Source organism: Manis pentadactyla, chromosome 13 (genome assembly GCF_030020395.1).
Source record: "Manis pentadactyla isolate mManPen7 chromosome 13, mManPen7.hap1, whole genome shotgun sequence".
NCBI classification, from domain to species: domain Eukaryota; kingdom Metazoa; phylum Chordata; class Mammalia; order Pholidota; family Manidae; genus Manis; species Manis pentadactyla.
This window is the reverse complement of record NC_080031.1, coordinates 56022518-56043098: the sequence shown is the minus strand read 5'-3', so window position 1 is coordinate 56043098 and position 20581 is coordinate 56022518. Positions and strand designations below refer to the sequence as shown.

Sequence of the window (20581 nt, the reverse complement as noted above, 5' to 3'; positions counted from 1 at the left end):
AAAGACTAGTGGCATTAGCAGGAGGGAAGATTTAATAATGTGTGTAACTTTTGAACCCCTGTGTTGTGTGCTTGAAACCAATATTGTATTTCCACTATACATCAATAAAAAATACACTTAATAAAAAGAAAGGGCCCAGAAATAAAACACTTTCTAAAAGGAGAAAGTGCCGCAAATAAGGGGTATTTTCTCACTAAAAACCATGGTAGCCAAAAGATGGTAGAAAAATAATTTTACAGTACTGAAAGTGATGTGAATGATCAGCCAAATTTCTATGTCTCTCAAAAATATGATTGGAAGTTAAATAAAAGCAAAGATACTGTTATATAAAAGACAAAGAATATGTTTACAACAAGCTTACTGTAAAAGAAATATGAAATTAAATGCTTCAGACTGGAGGAAATGTTACATGTAGACTCCATCCCTAAGAAATTTGTGAATAGGATAAAAGTGGAGACTTTGTGGATAAATGTAAGTGACTCTTTTTTTTCCTTTTGGAGTGTGATCGCTTCATTTCTTCATAAGCTTTATATAACTGTTTAAAAAGTAAAATATTAACATTGCCATGTGGAGTTTGTAATGCATATGGAAATATATATGACAACTTAAGTGATTCTATATGGTTTCAAAATTATTATATTTTACAAGAAGGTGCAGATTAATAATCATAAAACTTATAAATTTAAATAGGTGTGTTGTAATTCCTGGGGCAGACATATGCAACAAAAATAGCTATAAAGCTAACAAAACTAAAAGAGAAATTCTAATATGTATAAAATATCCTAAAAATTTCCCAGTAAAAGAAATGGAAAGGATAAAAGAAAAGCATTGGAAGCAAATGATCAGGCTGATTCACTGAGGTGGAATATTTTGTAGGCCCAGAGTGTGACACTGAGAGCTGGCAGGTATTTCATACAGTTCTGTGGGTTATGTGAAGCAGGAAGTCTCTATGTGGCCAAAATAATCCCTTACCCTTATTTTTTCTATTGGTATATTCAAAAAAATTGGATGGTTAAAACTTGAACTTGGTGCCACTGGGCTTCGAGTGCAGGCGTAAACTGCTGTGCAGAAGTAAGCAGCACAGGGTCTAATAAACAGGGACAACCAATGGACAAGATAATACCCTGAATGTGCAACCTCCTATGTTCAGTAATGCATTTTCCACATGTTTTTTATTAGCAGCATTATGGGTAATTGCAAAATATGGAAAATACCTGAATGTCCAAACCCAGGATATTAGTAAAACTATGGTATATATAATACTGTGGGTTATTCTTTGAATATAAAATACAAGGAAGGCAATCTCTAGAGCTGATAAGTAGTGATTCCCAGCATGGAATAAATGAAAAATCTAATGCATGAGTTTTCATAGAATGCTGCGCAATAAGTAAACGTACACAACTCTTATTTTAAAAAAATGAACACATTAAAGATAATCCCTGAAAGGCTGAGAGTGTTTTTCCTCACAAGGTGCTGAGTGATTGCGTGAAAGGGATGGGAAGGGAGTGGCATTTCACTGAGCATAGATTTTGTTGTTATTGTTGATACTGTTTTTAAACAGTTTTCTTTTCTTGCAGAAGACATACTATTTTTCTATATATTAAAAAAGTTAAGTGACCAAATGTGGACAAAAATTGAAACTGAATGCAAATTCAATCAAATGAAAAAACTGCAGTTCAAATGAAAATAAGCATGTTGGAAAGTACATGTAAAAGACCTCATTCCACAACTTTTAAGCAGTGTACATGCAATATATACACTTAGTTTAGAAAAGAAAAAGAACTACATAAATCCCAAAACTATTTAATGTAGGCTAGTCATCAAAGGGTATGATGTGGAAAGCTTGGATTATGTATGCATATTTTAGGATTGTGCGCATCAGTGAATAATTTAATATTTTGTGGGGATTCAGTGCTTCCAGTATGGAAAAAAATGGAAGTGAAAAAAGGGAAATCCTTGGTAGGTCTTTGAAATGAGAAACCACCAGTGAGAGTGCGTGATGTAAGTTACCCTAGTAACACACAGAATCAATGGGGTCCCAGCGGCAGTGACTGACACTGAGGCCCAAGCCTCGGTATCTAAATCCCAGCGTCCTTTCCTTTTCATTCCCTGGTGTTGGTCTCCCAAGGAGTGCTGTCAGCGCTCTACATCCAAGCACCTCCTCTCAGACCACAAGTGCCCCACAGATACATACAAACAGTAATGGCTCAAAACTTACCGACTAAAATAAAGATAGGTTGATATGGTGTATCTCTGAGTTTGATCCAGAGATAGTATTCTGGTAAAAAACGCTAACCTAAATGTAATGAGTTAAAAATAGAATATCACCCCTCAAAAAGCACATTTCCATTACAAACAATCCTGTTTTTCAAAAGTGTCAACATCAGGAAAGACAAAGACAGACTGAAGAACTGTTTCAGGTGGTAGATTAAATGATTAAATGAACAGTGCAGCTACACACAACACATGATACTGAAACTAATTTCAAAATGAACAAGAATTAAATACAATTATTGTATTTTTCTTTATTTTTTCTGATGACTGAACTGTGGCAAAGTATTGAAACATGGGGAATTATGGTAAGTTTTCTACAACATCCTTGCAACTTTTCTGTAAGTTTAAAATTATTTAAAACACAATTAGGGTGTATCTGTGTAAAACAAGATTATAGTAAATAAACTAATGCATATTTATAATAATTTCCAAATGCCTATTTAATGACATATTTAGTAAGAGTTAATAATCTCATGACTTAATAAGATAAGTAGTATTTCAATTTGATGTCTTGACCTACTGATCCTGCATACTAAAATTCTATGTTCTAATACAAAACAAAAACAGACTTTTATTCTGAATATTGCTTTTGTTACAAAAAGAAAATACGGTTAATACTCATTAAAAAATAAGTCAGTATTTTAATAATGTTAATATATACACTGCTGTGTATACGATTCTTAAACAATCTCACTTAATTCTCTACTGCATAATTGATATTATTAATTCTCCATGTAAGATTGATAAGCTTTATTGTTTAAAAGATTTTCCTGGAACTATGTAGTAGATGAATGGCATATTGACAACTATGTCTTGAGTAGTCAAAATTATTTTCAAAGAAACAAGCTAAAAGTGATTAATGCTTTTAAGACTTATTAAAAGCCAAAGCAAAAAAAATAAATGCACAAACAAAATCTCATTTCCATATTCTATATCTTTAAAATTTATTCCAGTTCCTTTACTCTACAATGAGGGCCTTAACCAGATGAAGAATAAAATGTCTTTTGACTTTTATGTTAGGCTGAGGTAGCTGAGGGGCATGGGAGAAGCACCATGAATGACTTTTCCTGACTGATGAAAACACCAAGATATAAACAGTATAGTAAGAACAAGAGGGATCCCTTCTTATGGTTAAGATTCCATTTTGAAAACCAGAGAGTTAAGAGGTAAGATTCCTAAGATATTCTTTGGTAATCAGACAGTAAGCCACCCCATCTTAAGGCGGTGCTTGCAGTGTTAACTGATGTGGTCCCAGTGCTTGAGGGAAGCCACTCCCTTGGAGGGGAACCAGATCAGTAAACACCCTGGGTTCAGTTCATCTTACAGAATTACCTAGAGAACTGACTGTGCGTGAGGACACAGTGTCCCTCACTGGAGACAGACATCATGAGACCACAGGTCAGGCCTAGGTCCCACAACGCCTCTCCACCCTTTGCACCATTCTCGGAAGCCTTGAAAGCCAGAATCCCCAGCCCTTTAGCACACCTGCTCTCTGAGGTGGCCTGCACCCCTTTCTAAGAGCATGCTCTTAAACAAAGTCTTCTCACTGCCCAGCTTGTTGTGTCTTGTCTCTGCCCTCTTCCAGTGGCAATCGTCTTTGTTGTCTCTGCTATTTCATTTTATTTCCAAGTCTTCATTCTGTCTCCGCTGTATGCCTGACATGCAGGGAGGGGCTCCTGAGAGCTCTGATTTGGGCCTGCAAGTTCCCATCACAGGGGTGACCCAGGAAGACCTGCAGCTGTGCCACAGCTTTTAGCGGCCTGCCTGAAAATCTGCTTTCTTTGGGAAGTTCTCAGAACATAATCTCCCTCCACCCTGTGCTTTGTGGCTCCCCCAAATCCTGGGGTGGTAGGGGCTAGTCCCCATGCCATGCAGATCCAAGTGGAAATGGGCCACCTGGGGGCCCTGGCTTCAGGAGCTAGCAAGGGAATCTACCTGTGGCCAAGTAGGAGTCCAACAAGCTGTCCTTCCTCCTCTCTGCTCCTCCTTGCTCTCTCCTACCTGCAGGGCAGCTGCTGCTCTTGCTTTAATGAATCCCTACCTTATCTGCCCTGAGCTGCTTGAGAATTCCTGCTCTGTCAGCGTCACCAGCACTCCCACCTCCAGGCTGAGATCCCACCAAATGCCCAGGGGGAGACCTCCCTAGATGCCGCTGCCTGTCAATGAGATGACTAGGTCTACAGAAAGGATTTGCAAAGCATAATATCCATCTGCTTTGACAATTTGACTGACTAAATTATTTTCTCCAACTTCACCTTGACACACTCAGTTGATAATTAGCAATGTTTGACAGGAATCTTTGCTTTTACCCAAGTGCCCAAGTGATTATTGACAATTATGAAGTGGTAACCACTAGTATATAGTCTATGAATGAGCAGAATTAAGGGAATATTTAAGCACTCTATTATTATTCTTCCCAAAGTCTGGACAATATCCTTCACACTCCAGAAAGTTTTCTGGGGTGTGAACAGTTCTGCTTCCAGAAAATAACAATAATTATTATTCTAAGGCCATAAGAGACAATTACATAATAAGGCTGCTCAGAGGACTCCTAAGACATTCTTCTTTGGGGAATTCTAAGCATCAGTCACATACTTTAAAAATAATTTGTTGTAGACACTTTGACTAAAGAATGTTTCAAATGATGTCAAGTTTAAAATAAAAGAGGCAAATGAATTTCCTGGTTGCTTAAAAATTCATCTTTCTCTCTGAAGAAACTATCACATCTTAGTAGACATCTTTTAGCCCTTTCACAGAAGAACAGAAATACAACTATATCCTATAATGACAGAGAGATTCCAAAAGAAGATATAGGTCTGTTTTAATTTCAGGTGATTAATTTTAGGTGAAATTATACATTTCTTTTTTCAGAATTTCCACTTTAATTTACATGTTAGAATCATCTATAAAGTAATCCTTTGTCCAGTGGTTGAAGCATTGGTATTATTTTAAGGTATGAATTTCAATGTTTTATTGGTGAAATGTTAAAATACCCTTACAAAATTATAATATGTAAATCTTGTGGAAATTTATGGAATGCACCAAAAGCAGTGAAACGCAATAGCCGATTTGTCCACTCTTCTTTCTCTTTTGACCCCTCTCTGGGTATTTCTGGAGAAAATTAGAATAGGGTGATAAATGTTCTTCAAAATTATTTTATTTCTGCACCATGCATTCTTCCCGTTCTCCACACAGAGATTCTCCATATATGATTCAGATGCCGGCTGCGTTTTCTCTTTTGTTTCAGCTGTGCTTCCCAGAATGTCTCCTTCAATGGCCTTTGTCCTGCATTCTTCCCTTCACTTGGGTTTCAGATTCTTGGTCCCCCAGCAGAGAGCCACTGCCCACCTCCAGTCTCCACTACCACCAGGGTAATCTGTCAGATAACACATTTGTGTTATTTTAATGACACAAAAACTATTTGCAATTTTTCTTTATAGGTATGTTTATTAATTTTCTCCTCCCATTCATAGCAAGCTCCCCCAAATCAACCTTTTAAAAAATTTGTCTCTGCCAGTTTAATGCCCAATATATTTAACAAATCATTAATTTTTGATATTCCTTTGTGTGTATAAGGTAAGAATAAATTATTAGGCTATGTTTGATTATTAAATGCTTTGTAAATGAGAGATCATGATTATTATGAAAAATTGAGAATTTAAAATTTACTCCTCTTAGACAATTAGGGATGATAACATAAAAATCCTACAGTGAAAGGCCTTTAGATTGCTTTCTGAAAGCAAAAGAATTTCTTATTAATAACAGCACAATATTATTGCAGCACTAATTGGGTTGGGAAAAATTTATTAAATTATAATAAATTATAATTTATTGTATTTATCTGGTAGGAAGTTATGGCAGAGGCTACAGAGTGAGGTGTAACTCATATAAGGACTTACGGACTTCATATATCATTCATGGAATCCTTTTATCTTAAAAAAATGAACTTTTCAGTACACTTCAGAGGCATTTAAGGTGGATCTATGCCTCTTCTTCAATGAAATGATTCTGTATATCAGTATGGTTCCTGTAAATTAATGTTTCTTTGCATATCTCCTTCTCTTGACAGGCAGTGAAGAGAATCCAGCATATGGTCAATGCCACAATGGCCATAGGGTTTCTTCTTCAGGGGTTTTCTGAAGTCTGGGAGCTCCAGATTGTACACGGTGTGCTCTTCCTAGTCGTTTACCTGGCTGTCCTAATGAGTAACCTTCTGATCATTACTCTCATCACCCTAGACCTGCAGCTACAAACACCCATGTACTTCTTCCTGAAGAATTTGTCCTTATTGGATGTCTTCCTCGTGTCTGTCCCAATCCCAAAATTCATTGTCAATAGCCTAACTCACAACAATTCAATTTCCATTTTGGGGTGTGCTTTCCAGCTACTTTTAATGACTTCCTTTACAGCAGGTGAGATATTTGTGCTCACTGCCATGTCCTATGACCGCTATGTGGCGATTTGCTGTCCCCTGCACTATGAGGTTCTCATGAGTGGTGGCACCTGTGCCCTGATGGCTGCTGTTTCCTGGGTTACTGGGGTGTTATTTGGAGCTGTGTACACAGCTGGCACATTTTCCATGCCCTTCTGTGGCTCCAGTGTGATTCCACAGTTTTTCTGTGATGTCTCCTCATTACTAAGGATGTCCTGCTCTGAAACACCAATGATAGTTTATGTGAGTATTGGACTAGGTATGTGTTTAGGCATGTCTTGTTTTATCTGTATCATGATCTCTTACATTTATATTTTCTCCAGTGTGCTGAAGATTCCTACCACGAAAGGTCAGTCTAGAGCTTTCTCCACATGCCTTCCCCATCTCATTGTTGTCACCCTTTTTATTATAACTGCCTGTTTTGTTTATCTCAAACCACCTTCAAACTCACCATCAGTTACTGAGAGGCTGCTTTCTGTGGTCTACACTGTGGTACCTCCAACAGTGAACCCTGTAATCTACAGCCTCAGGAACAAGGACATGAAGCAGGCTCTGATGAGATTGCTACATAGGACACATGGCCAAGACTCTCACTTCATGTAATACATCCAAACATCCCCAGGGACAGAGCGCTTTCAGATCTCTGGACATTTATTCTTCATGGGCCTCACCCTTATCTTTGGAAAGACCTGAGGAAAGAAAGGACTGTATTCATACACACTTAAGGAAATGAACACTGAAGAGACTGATTGTTTCAAAGTTTAGATAATTGCACCACATCAGACAGTGTAGCTCCCACTTGCTGATCTTCTTTGACCAGGATCCACTCTCTGCGACATAACACCAAAGGTATTGTTTTATTTTTCATGAAGAGTTTTTATTCTTGGTCACCTAATAACTTACTTTCTCTATTTGATTCACTCAAAACAAAAAAATGAAACTCTTGAATGAATGCAGTACCATGAAATGTATTTGAGCTGCCAAGATGAAATTTACATGTGACTTCACTGAAGGTGCATCTAGTGCTGAGGTGAAACAAACAGCAGGCGAAAATAATGCAGTAGGCTCATTGTGGATGTGCACACAGACCCTTCCAGAGTCCTTGGGAGGGACACCTAAAGCAGACACAAATCCTAGAGGAAACTGCATCTGAACCGTGTCTCAAGTTAATGTTAATATTTCTAATCTGAGTCTAAAAAGAAGCCATGAAGTACCTTAAAATTATAGCAGATGTTGTTCATGGCATTGAATGTCATTACCTATAGAGTGTGTGTCTCATCAAAATTATGTTTTTGGCCTTATATTGATTTATTCTGTTCTTAATTACTTAACAAAAACATACAAAGTTTTCTTCAAATGGTTCAATCATGTTATGTCTGTTTCAATGATAATACCAAATTCTTTATGGTCTCTTGGTGTTAGATATATGGTTAGTTACTGTTTCTCATTCACATACAATCTCATTTAACATGTTCCCAAGTATCTTCTGACAACTCTTGATTCTTAGCATACTAGCATCAGATTGGAAAAAAAAAACCTGAATATGATAAAATAAAACTTTTGTGTTTCTTATACATAAAGATATATTTAAGATTTCCCATTGGGTCTATGGAAAAATTCCCCAAATTATATGTTAATTTCCCTTAAAGAAGTAGTTATCGTACACATAATTAGATATGTCCACGTGTCAAGGTAGTTGGGAAGAGTTGTGACAACAGAAAAGACTGTTACTCTGCATCAGTTAAACCTGTCTTGGTAAAATAGTATTAGTTTAAATATTTCAGAACTTGTATGTTCTGTGGAGATCCCTGGAAATGTTTCAGTTCCCTTACTCTCTATATTATCTTTTTATTACCAGAGAAAACAGTGATTAAAAACCTATTTTTTCCTTAGAAGAGTGGCAGCTTGTTTTATGGAAAGAATTATAGAATTATAATTTTAATAATCGAAATTATAATTCCTTCAAGTGGTGATCAATAATGGTCATGAAATCCATTAGGATAAGAGATGCAAGAGGTTAATATATTCTCATAATGGTAACTGGTGAATATTTCAAACTGAAAGAATTTGAGAAATGGCAGGTGCAGAAAGGACTTTCTGACCTTCCTGTGGAGTGGATCATGAAACCCTAACGTGAGCCCTGCCTCTGTGTACCCAGCGGCAAGGAGCTTCCTCGGCTCCACAGACCAGGAGCACTGCGGCGTCTGAGCAGGCCAGCCCTGGTAAGGCTCCCACGGCTCACCACACTTGGCCCCGACTCTTCGTCCCTCCACACCTTTCCACAGCGTTTACCCCTTCATCAACTAGAGCATCAAATTTCTCAGTATAAACCGTTTCTACAGTTTAGTTCATTTAGAGAGGCTCCTATATACATAAAACTTACATTGATTAATCTTATATGATTTATCTTACTCAGGGGTCCCACTCAAGAACTAAAAAGAAAGAGGGAAGATAAATATTTCTTCTCCTGAAGTTTCTGACGCCCTAACAGGGATGGCTAGGAAAACCCATTCCTTCCAAAGCCTGAGGAAGACGTCCTGGGAAAACTGGCAGAAGCTGTCAAAGGGCAATAATTATTAACAGAGTCAGATCTCCTGGGTCTCTGTGCTGACTGGGTGGGAGAGAAAGAAAAAGAAATTTCTCCCATTTTCTTCTTTTCCCCATTCAGATGAGTAGGACAAAATCACGTGTAAAAGCTGTTTCTCTGCACTGTGACTCTGCTCACACTGGAACTGGTCATAGATCTTCTCTGTCCCTGGGTCAGTCATTACTTTCCTGTCGCTCCTAAGAAATTGCCTTGCTTTCCTCCTACCAGGATCCAGGGCGTTGCTTCTGTGTGTGCAGGAGACCGGCTGTCAGGCTAGGGGCCCGTCACATGGCTGGAGACAGATGTGAGTCGGGCCCCATCTGCAGCTGACATCCTGCCGGCCTTTGCCGGATCTCAGGGGAGGCTGTGAGTTGTCTCAGCCTTGCAGCTCGCTTTGGGAGGCGTTCTGGACTTTGAGAGAGGGCTTCATTGTTTTATTCAAAATATAGTTGATATACTTTATAAGATTGGTTTCAGGTGCACAACATACTGATTAGACAAATATATACATTACTAAATGTTTACCATATCAAGTTTAGTTATCCCCTGGAAACACTCAAAGAAATTAGAGTATTATTGGCTATCGTCCTATTTCTGGACTTCCACTCCCATGACTAATTTATGTTAAAATTGTAATATTGTACCCTGCCTTTGGAGATGCCTCTAGAGTCCATGGTTATATAATAAAAGGCTTATTATTTTAGTCTTGAGTACCTTTCTAAGTTTATTTCTGGTTTAAAAGATAAAATAATTTTTTAAAGGCTTCAATATTCCCAGGAATGTCTGTGTGTCCAAGATGATACTAGATAATGCCACTTCTGAACTGTATTTGTAAAGAGCTCTGTGGTCAGAAGTTGGCCTAATCGGAAGCGGATGATGAGAGTCCCGCAGAAGCCATCTGTTTAAAGTCCTCTTTCCTTCCATCTCAGCCTGAGCCTGCTTTGCCCGTGGGAATGTCCCTGCTGACTTGAGCCCCTTGTCTGAATGCCCACTGACTCTGTGATCTGACAGCTCTGACCATCTCCTCACTGGCATGATTTTGCTGAAGGCAATTTGCTGTTTCACTGGCTTCCTTGGGAAACTTTCGCCCCCCAGTGTGACCCCTGGAAGCCCACTTCCCGCGGAGGGCTTTTCCCCCCTTCCCTCCCTGCCGCCTTGGAGCTCTCACCCAGTTCCCCTGTTCTCCTTGCGAGGCCCCCCTTCGGACCTCTGCTCCTCCGTCACCCTTTCCCCGCCGTCGCATCCTTTCCTGCTGCAGTCCTGACCGTCACCTGAGCTCTGGGCCCCTCCTCACGCGGGGACTCTCAGGCACCCAGATACACTCTCCAGGAGGGCCAACCTCCGTCTGAGAAGGAAAAAAAAAATGAATCAGAAATACAATGGCTTCTTGGGCCACCAGTTTTTTCTTGGAAGATTCAGACCATAGATGTCTCCTTGGTCACTCTCCTAAAATTTGGTCCACAGCCTCCTTAAAATTACATTTCAGGTCAAGGGAGGGACTTAAAATTCTCCTCTGGAAAATATTAGGAAACAGGTACCCTTAATTTTTCCTATTTGACAGAAACACAATTCAGAAAAAGATATGTAATGTGAAGAAAAGACAAGAACTAATTATTTCAAAGAAACCAGAGTCTCTATTACTAAGTTCTACTGACCCATGGCTGCAAATTTGGAAACACAAAGTAGAAAAAGCTCTGTTTCCATCTTTATGCATGTTTATGTATGTCTGCTTATATGTATGTTAAATCTGTGTGATGTCTTTCTATCCACATGTGGTGTTGCTAAATTAATTTATAAACTTTCTTAAAGAAGTTATATTCACAATTTCTAGAGATAAATGAGCATTTACATAAATTAGGTATCTAAATATTTCAGGAATAAAGAATTTAAAGCAATATTTTTAAAGTATACATTATCTGAAGTGATCTTAGGTAAATAAAACCAGTTTTAAAATTGTTAGTAAAATAAAAACAGGTTTAACTTTGATTTGCCAGCATTAAATATAATATAAACATACGGTATTTTCTCCCTAGGTTTAGTAGACAAGCAGGCTTATGTTATTTCTACTTGATATTTAAAATAATAAAATTATAAATTATTCCTTTGAACAAAATGTACAAAAAAATTGATTTCATAATACATGACAGGCACATCACTAAAAATAATCAAATGTTCATCTTTTTTTGGCTTTTACCTTCTGTGATTTTCTTTGTGCAATATTTACTTAATTTCTCAACAAGAAATGGTTAATTATGATGATGTCATGAGTTGATTAATGTCTCATGAATCTTTTTTGAGCAATCAAGTATAATTATTTCATTACATAATTTTCAGTTGTATAGCCTTATAATTATATATCTGTATACACTGCAGTGATCACTCCAAGTTCATTTACCATCTATCACAGTACGTGACATCCTTCACCCATTTTTCTCACCCCTAACCCCTTCCCTTCTGGTATTTAGTTGGCTATTCTCTGCATCTATGAGTTGTTTTAATTTTATTTATTTATTTAAAATTTTCAATTCTTTTGGATTACAAGTAAGAGTGAAACCATATGGTATTCATCTTATTTATGAATCATTTCAACATACATGTGATTTATTTCACTTAGTGTAATAACTTCATATCCATACATAGACCTTGTCACAAATGACATGGTTCTATTCCTTTTTTTGTCTTGGTTGTATTCCACTTTATACATAAACCACTTAGACTTTATCCATTCACCTATTGATGGTCAAGTAGGTTGTTCCCATTTATTGCCTATTATAAATAATGCTGCAGTTAATACAGGGGTCCATATATCTTTTCAAATTACTGCTTTTGTTTTCATTGAGTAAATACGCAGATGTGGAGTAGATGGGTCACATGGAAGTTCTATTCTTAATGCTTGACAAATTCCCATACTCTTTTTCCTAGGGACTACACCAATCCTGGGAACAATTTTTATTCACATCCTCTTCAACACTTGTTATTTCTTGTCTTTTTCATAACAAACATTCAACAGACGTTAAGTGATAATGTCACTGTGGTTTGTTTTTGCATTTCTCTAATTAGTGATTTGAGCATTTTTTTATGTGCCTGTCAGACATCTGTACCTCTTCTCTGTATAAATATTTATCCTGATCTCTTGTACATTTTTAACTGAATTGTATGGGATTTTTGTTGTTACTGTTGAATTATGTGAGTTGCTTATGTATTTTGGATACTAACCACCTATGTAATACTTGCTTTCAAATGTCTCTTTGTATTTAGTAAGTTGTTTCTTCATTTGATAATGTTTTCCTATTCTGCATTAGAGCACTTCAGTTTAATGCACTCCTATTGTTATTTTTGCTTTTATTTCCTGTGCCTTTGGAGTCATATCCACAAAGATGTCCCTAAGACCAATGTCAATTTACTACCAAGGGTTCTTTCAGGAACTTTCTGGATTTGGATCTTACATTCAACCTCTCCATTTTGAATTAATTTTCTCTGAATGATCTAATTTCATTCTTTTGCATGTATCTTTCCAGTTTTTCCAACACTGTTTACTGTAAAGCTGCCTTCTCTGCATTGTATGCCCTTGGCTCCTTTGTCTTAGATTAATTGTACATATATATGTAGGTTTGTTTCTGGTCCCTCATTTATATTGACCTGTATGTCTATTTTTGTAATAGTTTTGATGACTAAAGTGTGTAGTGTAGTTTGAAATCAGGGAGTGCGATACTTCCAGCTTTATTCTTCTTTGTGAATATTGCATTTTACCATTTCCTTCTTGTAATAAACTTCTATTTTCATATGACTATAACTGGAAATGTTGGTTGACATAATTTAAATTTTCTTGAATTTATTGAGACTTATTTTGTGGCCCAATATGCACTCTACCCTGGAGAATGGGCCATGTGCATGTGAGAAGAAAGTATGTTTTACTGTTTTTGGATGGAATGTTCTTCATATACAAAAATAACTGAGGGTAGAATGGTGACTACCAGAGGCTGGACATGGGCAAAAGCTGAGGACAGTAATAATAAAAAGGGTAGAATGGGGATTTCCAGGGGCCAGAGTGAGAAGATCAATACGATAACTGCCTAATGGATGTAGTTGGTTTTGAATATGACAAGAGTTCATGAGATGGATGTTGGTGAGGACTGTACACTATGAATATATTTAATACCACCAAATTATACCTTTAAAATGACTAAAATAGAAATTTTATGTAATATGTATTTTACAAAATAAAATAATCTAAAGAATATTCTTAAAAGTTTATTTAAGAAATCACTTATACTGTAGTCAACCTACTCCCTCTTAAGACATAAAGAACATTGATTTGTTCTGTGTCTATAATTTTGCTTCTCCAAAGAAAAGTAATTAGAACCATGTTGGCTTCTTTCACTTCACATGAGGCATTCAAGATTGATGCATGATTTTTGTATGCTTTAATAATTTATGCATTTATATTGCTGAATAGTATTCATTGTATGGTTGGGCTACACTTTGTTCACCTGATCTCCTATTGAAGGACTCCTTAATTGCTTTCATCTTTGGTGATTATAAATACAACTACTGAATCATTTGCAGGGTTTGTTTGGACATTAGTAAGTACCAGAAAACAAGTTTTACTGATCAGATTATAGATTCATGTTTGGTCCTGTCAAAAGAAATGTTTTACTTCTGAAAATGATGGACTAGGAAAGAACCCTTTCTGACCATTCCTCTTCTCTGATAGAAAACCAATGTAAAACCCAAACTTAATACATGGCGTAAATACCTGATATTATTGGAGAATGATCAGTAGCAGACCCTGGCAAGCAGATCATGCTCAATTGCAGGAGTAACATATAGGTTTCATCCTTCTCAGCTTTAAGTGTCAGATGTGTGTAATTTGCACAGTAAACACAGCATTGGTGAGTGTCATACATAGATTGAAATAAAAATAAAGACATCATTTTATACAGGACTAAGAGAATGTGTTGGTGGAAGAATTGTTGTACAAAATATGCTGAAGTAAATTATTCAAACTGAATAGAATGATACAAGGGGTATACTCCATTCCTGAGAAAAATTATTAAATAGTATAAGAAATGAATATGTGGATAAATGCCAATAATTCATTTTTAATTTTTGGACAATTTCCAACTTCATTTCTTTATAAACTTTATGAATGTTTAAAAACTAAATATTTAACATGGCCTTGTTGGGTTTATAGCACATATAGAAGTATGATTGACAATATGTGTGATTCCATGTGATTGCAAATATTATTATATTTTCAAGAACAGTAGAATAATAATTTTAAGTGACAGCAAAGACAAGCATGTAATTCCTAGAACTGCTATAGGAAATAAAAATAGAAATCCAATGAAATTTAAACATAGATTATAAATGAAATGTATAGGTAATCCCTAAAAATTGCCAGGCAAAATGAAATAGAGGTAAAAAAAAAAAAAGAAGAGTTGGAAACAAAAATTAACGGGCAGGCTCACTAACTTTATTGTCCCAGAGTGTGTCTTTGTTATTAGGAGATATTGTGGTGCCATTTGTAGGGTACATGAGGTAGGAAGTTTCTATAGACCAAAAATTTTTACTTCATGTTAATTTATTTTGCTATATTCAAAACAAGTGGATGTGTAAAAATGAGTTTAGGGTCACTGGGCTTCGAAGTATAGTCATAGACTACAGTGATGAAGTAACAAAATAGGGGCCAATAAACAGGGGCAATCATCAACTCAGTTAGATAATACCCGGAATATGCACCTCCTGTATTCAGTACTACATTTTCACAGGCTTTTTATTTGCACCATTATTTGTAGTTGCCAAATTTTAGAAAGTAGCTCAATGTCCAAACACAGGATATTAGTTAAGCTCTGGCACATATAATACAATCAATTATTCTTTGGCTTATAAAAGAGAAGGAAGACAATCCCTAGAACTGATCAGTAGTGATTCCCAGAAAATATTAAGTGAAATATCTAAGGCAAAACAGTTTTCACAGTATCCTATGTAATAAGAAAACATATGTCACTCTTCTTTTTTCAAAAAAATAAAACATGTGAAAATAATCCATTAAACCTTGAGACTCGTTTCCTGGATGATACTGAGTAATAGAGTAAAAAGGATGGGAAGGAAGTGGAATTTCAATGGTATGTATTTTGTTATTGTTATCACTGCTATTGTTTTAAAATATTTTTCATTATTTTTGGAAGGCATGTTAATTTTCCACCCATTAAAAAGTTGTCATCAAAAGTAAAGAAAAATTTTAAGTGAGTGTAGACTGAAACAAATGAAATAACTATACCAGATGAAGAGCAAAGCTATGCAGATAGATTTTTTAAAGAGGAATTCATTCAGCATAACTTTGGCCAGAGCATCTTGAACATATATACTTAAGGTAGAAGGAAAAGAAAGAGGACTACAAAGAATCTTCAACTATTTTATGTAAACTGATCATTGTAGTGGTGTGACTAGGGATTAACTGCGTTATGCACATTTTAAGACTGTGAAAATCCAGAAATAGTATTTTTGAGATCCGGGTTGTCAGTACAAAAAATGGAAGAAGTGAAGAACAGGAAAATCTAGATGGAGTTGGATTGAAATAAAAAATCTCCAGTATGAACTTATTATATAAATTCTGCTAAAAAGATATAAAATCAATGAATCCCCAGTAGCCATGACCAAATTTGAGCCCAGGTCATTGTTTCTAAATACCAGATTTGCTTTCTATCTTTTCTATTCATCGTTCTTAATCACCCAAGAAACATTTTCCAGCACTACTCCATCTAAGTGTCTGTTCCCAGAAAACATAACTGGCATACAAACAAATAATAACCATGGCTCAAAATCCATTTAACAAAATAAAGATAGGTGGATATAGTGTGCTCTGAATTTTATTCAGTTTCATTACTAAAATAATTTCCTGGAACTATGTAGTACACAATGGCATTTTGCTAATTATAACTCAGGTAGTTACAAGTATTTTCAAATAAAATAACTAAAAATGATTAATGCTAGTAAGGCACATTAAAAGCCAAAGAAAAAACCCTCACAAATAAGCCAAAATCACCTCATTTTCAAATTCTTTCTCTTTAAAATTTAATCTACTTCCATTACTCTACACTGAGGGCCTTAACCAGATGAACAATAAAATGTCTTTTGATTTTTGTGTTAGATGACTAGGTCTACAGCAAGGATTTGCAAAGCATAAGATCCAGCTGGTTTGCCCATTTGACAGACTAAATTATGTTCTCCAACTTTGCCATGACCCACTGAGTCAGTAATTAGCAATATCTGACAGTAATATTCATTGTTAGCCAAGGGCCCACATGCCCAAGTGTTAATCATTAATTATAAAGTGGCAATCACTAGCCTACAGTCTATTAATAAGCAGAATTAAGGGACCATTTTTTAAATACTCTGTTATTTTTCTACCCAAAGTCTGACTCATGTCCTTCATGGTGCATTCCAGAATGTTTTCTGGGGTTTGAACAGTTCTGCCTCTAGAAAATACCCATAATTATAACTCTCAGGCCTTAAGAGGTAATTATGTATGAAGTCTACTCAGAGGACTCATAATACGTTCTTCTTTGGGGAATTCTAAGCATCAGTCACATACTTTAAAAATAATTTGTTGTAGACACTTATTGTCTACAACAATGATGTCAATTTTAAAATAAAAGGAGAAGCAAATGAATTTCCTGGTTGCTTAAATATTTGTCTTTCCATGTTAAGAAACTATCACATCTTAGCTGTCATTTTTCAGTCCTCCACAGAAGACTAGAAATACAACTATATGCTCTAATGACAGAGAAATTCCAAAGGAAGATATAGTTCTGTTTTAATTCCAGGAGCTTAAGAGATATACTAAAGATTTTTATTATGAGTAAGATTTTCACTTTCAAGTGCACTTGGTGGAATCATCTAAAAAATAATCCTTCACAGGTGATCGAAGAACTGGAATTACTTTGAGGTATGAATTTCAAGTTTCTATTGGTAAAATGTTTCTACTGGTAAAACACTATTCCAAAATAATGATTGGTGAGTCTTAAAGAATTTTGTGAGGGAGGACATCAACATATTTTTTCACTCTTGTTCCTATTTTGCTACCTCTCTGGGTATTTCTCCAGAAAATCGGAATAGGATGATAAATGCCTTCAAAACTATCTGATGTCTGCACTGTACGTTCTTGCCGCTCACCACGCACAGACTCTCCGCATGCGCCCCGGACGCCCATCGCCCTGCTCTGCCGCGCGAGCCGTGCTCCCCGAGAGGCTCCCTCGCTGGTCTCCGGCCTGTGTTCTCGTTCTCTTCCCATGTGGGTGGGTTTCAAGGTCACCCCAACAGGGAGCAATTGTCCACCTCCAAACTCAGATAAATACTTTGTTAATCTCTAAAATAATAGATTTTTCTTATTTTAAAGACACCCATCACCATTGGTTTTCTTTCTTTTTTGTATGTATTTTTATTCATCAGTGTCTGTCCCCTCACATTGACAGGAAGCTCTCAGAAATAAGCTTTTCAAAAAAAATACGTCTCTCCTAAACAGTTTGGTACCCAATAAATATGGAGCACTTCCTGATATTTTCAATAGAGAATAAATAAATAAATGTGTACTAGTAAATAATAATGTAGGAAACATTTTGAACTCTGAAAGCAGATATCTGATATTAAAATAGAAAACACATGACAAAGAAAGCGTGTTCACTCAGATAGGGGAAGATATTTTATTATGGTGACTCTAAGATACACCCTTATAAAAATATCAACCTTTGGGAACATTTCCAATAACAGCATTCTCTACACATGTGCATATTCAAATCAATTGAAATTTTCCTAAATAATTCTTTCACACACATAAATAAAATGTTCAACATATGTGAATTACATGATCTCAAGACAATACAATCATTGAACATAGAATCATTTTTAATATTCCTTTGTTTAGACACCCATAAGGTTAAAAAATTTATTTGGCTATGTTGGATTATTAAATAGCACAAATGTGAGGTCATAATACTTAGAACAAAGGAGAATTGATAAATTGCTCCAGTTACACTATTAAGGATAAGAACATAAAAGTCCTAAAGACGGGGGTTTGGATTGTTTGAAAACAAAACTATTTTTCATTAATCATAGAACAATGTCACTATGATACAAATATCCGTTGATATACAGTAAAAGTCCTGTATTTACTCAAATTATATTTTCTGGTGGCTAGTTAAGTTTGAGACTACAGGATCAGGTGTAACTCACACAAAGACTATTTGACTGCACACATAACTCATGTAATCCCATTACTTTAAAAATAAAAGGAAATTGTTAGTAATTCTTCAGAATTATTTAAAGAAGGCATATGCCTCTTTTTCACTGATGTTATTCTGGGTATCAACATGATTCTTGTTAGAAAGTGTAAATTGATGTTTCTTTGCATATCTCCCTGTCTTGACAGGCAGTGAGGAGAATCTAGCATGGCCAATGTCACCTTTGTAACAGTATTTTTTCTTCTGGGGTTTTCTGAAGTCTGGGAGTTCCAGATTGTACACGGTGTGCTCTTCCTAGTGGTTTACCTGGCTGTCCTAATGAGTAACCTTCTGATCATCACTCTCATCACCCTAGACCTGCAGCTACAAACACCCATGTACTTCTTCCTGAAGAATTTGTCCTTACTGGATGTCTTCCTCGTGTCTGTTCCAATCCCAAAATTCATTGTCAACAACCTAACTCACAACAATTCAATTCCCATTTTAGGATGTGCTTCCCAAGTACTCTTAATGGCTTCCTTTTCAGCAGGTGAGATATTTGTGCTCACTGCCATGTCCTATGACCGCTATGTGGCAATTTGCTGTCCCCTGCACTATGAGGTCCTCATGAGTGGTGGCACCTGTGCCCTGATGGCTGCTGTTTCCTGGGCCATTGGGGGATTATTTGGAGCTGTGTACACAGCTGGCACATTTTCCATGCCCTTCTGTGGCTCCAATGTGATTCCACAGTTTTTCTGTGAAGTCTCCTCATTACTAAGGATGTCCTGCTCTGAAACACCAATGATAGTTTATGTGAGTATTGGACTAGGTATGTGTTCAGGCATGTCTTGTTTTATCTGTATCATGATCTCTTACATTTATATTTTCTCCACGGTGCTGAAGATTCCTACCACGAAAGGTCAGTCTAGAGCTTTCTCCACATGCCTTCCCCATCTCATTGTTGTCACCCTTTTTATTATAACTGCCTGTTTTGTTTATCTCAAACCACCTTCAAACTCACCATCAGTTACTGAGAGGCTGCTTTCTGTGGTCTACACTGTGGTACCTCCAACAGTGAACCCTGTAATCTACAGCCTCAGGAACAAGGACATGAAGCAGGCTCTGCTGGGATTGCTGCCTAAGACACCTGGCCAAGACTCTCACTTCATGTAATACATCCAAACATCCCCAGGGACAGAGCGCTTTCAGATCTCTGGACATTTATTCTTCATGGGCCTCACCCTTATCTTTGGAAAGACCTGAGGAAAGAAAGGACTGTATTCATACACACTTAAGGAAATGAACACTGAAGAGACTGATTGTTTCAAAGTTTAGATAATTGCACCACATCAGACAGTGTAGCTCCCACTTGCTGATCTTCTTTGACCAGGATCCACTCTCTGCGACATAACACCAAAGGTATTGTTTTATTTTTCATGAAGAGTTTTTATTCTTGGTCACCTAATAACTTACTTTCTCTATTTGATTCACTCAAAACAAAAAAATGAAACTCTTGAATGAATGCAGTACCATGAAATATATTTGAGCTGCCAAGATGAAATTTACATGTGACTTCACTGAAGGTGCATCTAGTGCTGAGGTGAAACAAACAGCAGGCGAAAATAATGCAGTAGGCTCATTGTGGATGTGCACACAGACCCTTCCAGAGTCCTTGGGAGGGACACCTAAAGCAGACACAAATCCTAGAGGAAACTGCATCTGAACCGTGTCTCAAGTTAATGTTAATATTTCTAATCTGAGTCTGAAAAGAAGCCATGAAGTACCTTAAAATTATAGCAGATGTTGTTCATGGCATTGAATGTCATTACCTATAGAGTGTGTGTCTCATCAAAATTATGTTTTTGGCCTTATATTGATTTATTCTGTTCTTAATTACTTAACAAAAACATACAAAGTTTTCTTCAAATGGTTCAATCATGTTATGTCTGTTTCAATGATAATACCAAATTCTTTATGGTCTCTTGGTGTTAGATATATGGTTAGTTACTGTTTCTCATTCACATACAATCTCATTTAACATGTTCCCAAGTATCTTCTGACAACTCT

At 36.5% G+C, this 20581-nt stretch overlaps 2 protein-coding genes across 2 annotated transcripts; both read left to right on the top strand.

The window, feature by feature from the left end:
* Positions 1-6364: 6364 nt before the first annotated feature.
* LOC118920649 (olfactory receptor 14A2-like) lies at positions 6365-7309 on the top strand. The gene has a single exon (XM_036901885.2). It carries the CDS (start codon positions 6365-6367, stop codon positions 7307-7309), a length of 945 nt encoding a protein of 314 aa, XP_036757780.2.
* An 11433-nt stretch (positions 7310-18742) lies between these two features.
* Positions 18743-19687, top strand: LOC130680435 (olfactory receptor 14A2-like). Its single transcript, XM_057491017.1, has one exon. The coding sequence runs from the start codon at positions 18743-18745 to the stop codon at positions 19685-19687; it is 945 nt and encodes a 314-aa protein (XP_057347000.1).
* Positions 19688-20581: the final 894 nt, after the last annotated feature.

Excerpts from the sequence above, each read along its gene's own strand:
- LOC118920649 (XM_036901885.2), top strand. The coding sequence starts at position 6,365 with ATGGTCAATGCCACAATGGCCATAGGGTTTCTTCTTCAGGGGTTTTCT.
- LOC130680435 (XM_057491017.1), top strand. The coding sequence starts at position 18,743 with ATGGCCAATGTCACCTTTGTAACAGTATTTTTTCTTCTGGGGTTTTCT.